This window comes from Mixophyes fleayi, chromosome 4 (assembly GCF_038048845.1).
Source record: "Mixophyes fleayi isolate aMixFle1 chromosome 4, aMixFle1.hap1, whole genome shotgun sequence".
NCBI classification, from domain to species: domain Eukaryota; kingdom Metazoa; phylum Chordata; class Amphibia; order Anura; family Limnodynastidae; genus Mixophyes; species Mixophyes fleayi.
Genome location: NC_134405.1, coordinates 153350492 through 153357588, shown reverse-complemented (window position 1 = coordinate 153357588; position 7097 = coordinate 153350492). Strand labels below are relative to the sequence as shown.

The 7097-nt window shown below is 36.0% G+C and overlaps 1 protein-coding gene across 1 annotated transcript in view; it reads left to right on the top strand.

Moving 5' to 3' along the window:
* The first annotated feature begins 1282 nt into the window (after positions 1-1282).
* Positions 1283-7097, top strand: part of USP6NL (USP6 N-terminal like) — a 166264-nt gene continuing 160449 nt past the window's right edge. Inside the window, exon 1 of the mRNA XM_075208632.1 lies at positions 1283-1557. Coding sequence (XP_075064733.1) covers positions 1554-1557 — 4 coding nt within the window. The 5' untranslated portion in view covers positions 1283-1553. The remainder of the gene's footprint in view (positions 1558-7097) is intronic.

Genomic DNA, 7097 nt, shown 5'->3' with positions numbered 1-7097 from the left:
CTAAACACTTGAAGATGTTGCCTGTGTAATTGTATCTGGATCACTTATAAATAACTTATGATATAAATTTATTAAAATTAAATTGCGCATAGCGCTTATTTATATAATTGCAAATGTACTTATTTTTGATATTGTGTGTATGTTGGTAAAGGAGATATCTTTATTTGTGAACCAGGAGAAGAAAGGCATTTGTTTTAACTTTGCTAGAGGAAATGCATTATATATCTGATACACTAAGCCTTTGTTGAGGAAGTCTTTTGTGTATCTTGGAGTAGTGAAATTACTTGTTTATGGTTTTGTAACTTTCCTTTGGGAATGTGTATTCTGCAGATGTCTGAAGAAAGGAACCATGTTAATCTCATGTTAATTAGACCTTTTAATGGGTGGCATAGGCGGTCCATCCTGTCACAGTAATGCCTACCATTTGTGAGCACACAAATTAAAATGCCAAAAAAAATGGGTGTTTAAATCATACTGACTTTCTAACACTGATGTTGACAGGAGAAAACCACTGCTCTGCCCACTCAGTGGCTGTATTAGAAGCCGACAGTGTGGTTTCAGTATGAAATGTTTCAGCTCATCAGCACTGGAACAAGAAAACATTGCAGCTATGTTGTAGTCCCTGGCATAAGTTCTGTTGGTTGGGGGGAATGTTGGGTAAGAATTACAAATCAGATGGTGTCAATATTTAATTAGAAAATGTTGAGGTCAAGGCCTGGGCCCCTGTTAGAAGCAGGACTAGTATTAGTTCAATCTGAATGAAAAGTTGGCTAGTATCTTCTACAACCAATGAAATACTTAAAACCACCTTTATTTCCATTACGACGAAGCAGAAAAAATAACAACGATCCACAAATAGTGTTAATATGAACTGGGTGACATTTAAAAATATATATATATTTTCTTATATACAACTAAACACCACTATAGTAAAAGTAACAAAAATACAATATTTGGTCTTACTATTAACAAACGTATTATCTCAGTGCATAGCTATGATGAGTAATGTTTTGTTATTTCCCAATTCTAATCCACACCTTAAATAATGAACAGAGTAGGAGAAGGCAAAGACTAATAACACCCAACCATTTAAAGCGGCATTACTTTCATATTTGTTGTTATGAGATTAATGTCCACACTCCCTGAGGGACAATAGGATTAAGCCCATACTGCTATAAATAGCAATGATTGGCATGAATGAGCCAACACGTCCATGACGTCGCCGTCCTGATGACATCACGCGTGATATCCCAGTACTCTTTCCCTCATGTTATCGCAGCTGAACCGCCCCTCCTTCCACAACTGCCTTGTGCCAGAGCCAATAGGAGGAGCTGCTCGCTAGACTGGCCTATGGCGTGCAAGGGTTGCCAGTGTACTCCGTGCGATGCGGAAGTTGGTCCCAAGCAGAAGGACGGGCGGACCGGAAGACATTAGGATACGCGGGGATGTCCGGCTGGGGCACTGGAGTACCCGGTATCCCGGGAGCCCCACGGAGCTGAGCAGACGGAAATTAGGCGAGCGCCCGGTGATCGGGCGTGATCTCCGCACCAGCCATGAGTGAGTGCCGGGGAACCGTGTTATTGTTAGCGGAGGGGAAGTGATTGTTAGCCGGGCGATGACAGGCTGCTCTCTGTAGGGCTGGTGTGTCAGAGGAACTGTGTGAGGTGCGGGGCTGCCCCAGAACTTCTGGAGTTATGTACTGAATGGGGTAATCATTTGCCCTAAGTACCCATGTCCTGAAGTGTAGTTATCACCCCCCCCCCCCCCTCCTCTCCCCTTCCAGAGAGCAGGGTGTCAGGACAGCAGCTGTCACATCAGCAAGTCATTGAGCCATTGCTTGTACTAAATTGTGGTTAAACACAAAAAAACTCAAGTCTGTTATGGTGTTGCCATGGTAATATGCACTGTACTTTCTTTCCGTATGTGATGATGGACATTGTTACATTTAACTTAAACATGTCTTCCTCTTGTAATATGCCTTCGCTTTAAATTGCAGTTGATAATCGTATTCACTCTTTTATTGGTGGTTTTTATTTTTATTATGTCGACAAAACAACCTGTTCCAGATGATCTAATGTGCTTTTGAAATGGCCATTCTATTTTTGTTTTTCTAGTTTTGTGTGGTATTAAAAATGTAATGTTGCAGAACTTGTTAAGTGAATATTTCAACTTGGTCTTTAATAAGGAAAGTATTCTGTGGTGGTAGTATAGTGCTGGAGCTTTAGATGCCTGAATGCTTGTTAGAGTATTTCAACTGTACTTCTGAAAAATTCCAGAAATTAGTTTTTTGTTTTTCTATTAACCGTTTTTTACAACATTGATGGTTTTTTATTTGTAGAATAATGCAGAACAATTTTCCAGTATTGATAAAGTGGGTGAGAAACACAAGTTGTTCACTTAGTGAAAATGGCTAATGCAGAACTGTACTCTGTAACATATTTGAGGAAGTTTGGACAGTTTTAATTTTTTTTTTTCATGGTTCTCCATAAAGGAAGTGTTTGTAAGGTACTGCTGAAAGACTGCTGCCTGACTTAGTATTTTTAGCCCATCATGGCATGTTGTGCATAAATATCATTAACATTCTAAAAATTAACATCTTCTTTTCATACACTTCTTATTGTATCAAACACTGGCGGTGGTGGTTATTTTGTAGACCATACTAAAAACATACAATTAAGTAACATGTAGCCTTCTATGCCAAACTATTTCACATGTAGGAAAAATGATGACCAGATGGTTTAAAAAGTACTCTTATTTTAATCATATTTTCCCCTTTGACACATTCTTAGGAAAAATGCTAACAATACATGCTTGTATATAAGTTAATATCTTAGTGGAGAGAGAAGGGGGGGGGGGGAGGTTGGAAATGGATGGTTTTGATTTTATTGTAACATCAACAACAAAATTGTTATCTTTGTGTTTGCACTTCAGTGCTTGCTCATTGTAATACTGTAACTTTAGTTTGAAACTACTCCCCTTAATACAAATAATACAGTGCCAAATGTTACAGCTATGTCTTGCTTGTTGTAAGTGGTCTTTTTTTTTTTTTTTTTTTTTTTTTTTAACCTTCTATGAAAAAGAAACAAAAAGATTGAGATCCTTTTTTGATCTTTGATGCCTTTGCTTGGCATTGAAATACAGTCTTCTTTGGTTTCGCTGCATCGATATTGTTCTATTTTTGTATTGTGCTTGCAGTATGTGCATATATAGGGTATCTGAATCTGCATTCTTACCCATAAAATGTCCTGTAAATATCCCTCTCTTTCAGGGCTGGGGGAAGGTTGGTGGTGATCCATATCTTTGCAATTTAACAAAGGTAGAATACTTTCTTCAAACTGCACTTATCCCACTAATGGTCCTGTGTGTCGTGGTGTGGTGTTACTGTTTTGCATCACTCTGTATTATCACAAAAACAAATTTTCCTTGTTCTACTTGGTAATTGTCTTGTGCTTTCTGTGAAGTGTCTGTCTATTTACAAAGCAGCATGGTCATATAGCTTGCTTGGTTCACTGCGCTGGAATAATGACATCCAGAAGACAAGTGAAGTTTTGTGTCCTTTTAGAAATTGCATTATTTTGAGGCTTTGTTTTAACAATACAATTGCTGTATTCTGTGTTATAGTTAAATGTGAAATAAACGTTTTTTGTTTTTATCAGGATCTTAGTGTAGCCACTTTTTAATGGCCTATTCATGTGTGTTTATTTTTTTTTCTGTTTGTTTAAATAAAGCATAGGGTTGGTGGAATTGGAGGGAAGGCTGCCAAAATGATTACGTTTGCACTCTATTGAGTTCTGTTTACTTGCATGGCTGTTATGCCAACATCTGAAAAGAGCTTTTTATTCTGCATGTTTTCTCCAACATTTCAGTTTTTCATTGCATGGGATGATCAGTGTTCCTACTCAATGCATTTCACTTTATACATAAAACTTTTCATGCAACCTGGCTGTTATTCTCCACTTCATATTGTGCTGCATTGTCAGCTAGTGTTACTGGTATTATCATTTGTCACCTTATGTGTAATGATGTGGTTTAATGGAAATAATTGATTTGTGTATTTATGAAATATTATCTATCCTGCACATTAATACATTGTTTTGTTTGCTTTAAAACAATACATATTATCTGTACCGTGCTTCAGTTCTAAAAAAACATTTTTATTTATCTCTTAGGTATTCTTCATTGGAACCTATAAGGGATACTTCTCTTCAGCCTTTTAGAGAAAGAAGTATAGGTCCACATTTAAAGTAGTTAAAATGTTCAAATTTGCACTTGGACAAACAAAGTTGCTATGTAAGGGGTGCAAATGCAATTTTTATTAAAACTTATTTTTTCGTGCAGTACTTGCATACTGGGTAGTTTTTATTTCTACACTGATTTAGAGTTATGCTATAATTCGCCCCTACTCTAAGCTCAGCATGGTTCTTCTATAGGAATGTTCTGGCGCTAATGATGAAAATATATCTAATGAAGTTAAACTAGAAGATAGCAATGCAAATAACAATCTCTACAATATGATAGAAATAACATAATTTGAACTCTATTAGTTTTATCTGAAAAATGATATGTGACACTTCAGTGATTCTAACAATGTGTTTTTAAATAAAAATATCAGTCCATTTACCGCCTTACAAGATAAAACCCCGGAATCAATTTAGTTCAACTTCATAAAAAAACACGTCATTGTCAGCATTTGTTAATGCACTTACTGGAAAGCTATTTCCAATAAGTCTGTAGTCTAATTTCTTTAGTTGTATTCTACAATCTTGTTTGTTCCACCGTGCTTTTTATACTTTACTGTGTGGTTCTACTCCTAACTAAATGAGGCCTGCAATCTATTATACATAATTTGATACACGAATGGAAGATATTGCTTATGGCTATGTGTTAGGGCATATGTTTTGTTGAAAGTTAGTAAAAAAAAAAAAAGTAAATAAAAAAAAATAAGTAGTACTAATAATTAGAAAATGAAATCTACATAATATGCACCCTAAGACTCTACTGACATGGGAATAGGAGTTCTATGGCTAACAGAGATAAAGCAAGATAAACCGTTCTGCAACACCAAGTGAACTATAAACATTTTTTTCTCCAAGCAATGAATAAACTATTTGTATGCACACTGTAAATTTTTCAAATTCTGTATTGACCATTTCTACTGTTTTTTTTTTTTCTCTTCACTGTTCGCTAAATTTATAGCTTTTATTATAGGGATCTTTAGTCAACCTATGGTAATGATGTGCTAGGTACAGTTCTGGCCAATGTGGTACCCTTTAAAGCTACACTACCACATAACTGACAGAATACCTATGTTTGCCTCTTTTAAACATCTACTGACAGGCCAGATATGTGAAACAAACCACAGAGCCGTGGGGAATACATATTCATAGAGGAGCTCTAAGGAGGGGAGTGAACAAGCTGCTGCATACATGTAATGTAGCCTCAGGATTACGTAAAACTTTTTTTTTTTTATTTGAAAACTCAATTTTCTACATGTTTAATTTCAGATTAGCCGTGCAATATATATTGGGATTTTTATAAAAATTGTATTTTTTTTTATATAAGTTAAACTTTTTTTTATGCTGTTAAAAATCTCTGCACAACTGTTAGTCATAGTCAGCATACTATACATAGTGTTGTAATGATTTTGTTACTTGTCATTTGCTGACTCCATCACTGATCACAATGTTATCAGGCACTGAAAACGACACGACTCCAGCGATCATAGCTGCAATTCGATGCATTTATTAAACAATTTGTTCAGGTTTTTCCCCCTTTCAATATGTGTTTTTTTTTTTTTTTTTTTTTTTATTATTTATGTGATCGTACATTAGTGGTCTTAATTGCCATCATTGCATATAGCACTGTGTGGATGGAGCAGGTGATCCATATGAATGTGGTCCGTGGTTGCTATGTAGCTGGGGACAGGGCTGTATATGGACATCACTGTCCATGCTATAACTGGCAGGTGGGTAAGTAGAAGTCATAAAAAAAGCACTCTAGTGAAAAATGTTCAGGGGGTGAGTCTATAAATATTAAGTGGAGATACTTGTTTCTGTTTCTACACAAATTGCTGTGTGAGTTCTCTTCTAAATATCCTTCAATGTCTAATTCTTCACCATTGAATTCTGATTATTTAGTCAATTATTAACAAGCACTTTTCCAATTAAGGGTATACAATTCTAAAATTATTGATTTGTCACAAGTTTGTTATTACAAAATTAGCATTACCATGCTTGTTAGCCTCTTGAACGCACGATGTAAAAAGTCTCAAATCTCAATGATAATAAAGAATTGTCTTGTTTAGAGTGTGTTTGCATTTCTCTTTTAACAGACTGTGAATAATAATTTCTGATCATTGAACCAATAAAAATAGCTTCTGGAAAATTGTGTCTGGCCTTGTTGCACCCAGTCTTTGAAAGTTTGTGCTGTTGGATTACATCTGTGCATGAGCAGATACCAATGGGCCCAATGGCAAGATGTTTACTTTAACAGTCAAATTCCTTCTTTCCTTTGGCCTGATCGAGACATCTGAGAGTCTTCCATTTCACTGAATCCTGACCATGTCATTTCTTCCTCTGTTTACTCGTGTTTTGTATCATATTCTGAATGCTAGTTTGTTACACTTTATTGATCTCTGTTTATAAATTGTTCTCCTTTTATGAAGCATGCATGCACTGCCTTTATTAGCTGTAAGGAGTGCTTGTCGCCTATAAACAACTACAAAGTAATAGATATCTGAGAAGACAACACCTAACCAAGCATATTTGGCATGTGCGCAATGTTAGATCTATATATATCTTCTAACTTCAATTTTTTACAAGTTTGCATGAAGTTGGCTGTATTCTGGGTTACTATGCGCATTAGTATGCTCATACTGGCATGAGCATACTAAGTGTCAGCCTGAGAAACTTTCTGTGACACATAAACAAATAGCACGTTAAGGTGCTCATATATGCAGAGACCTATGTGTGTTGCCAGATATGAAAGATAATGGCGTTTCGGTAGTCTGAACCCTATGGAGCACATTTGGCCTTGTCACTCGGTATCTGCCGTTCAATGCAGTCATCATTTTTTCCCAATGTCACAATTGATATTTA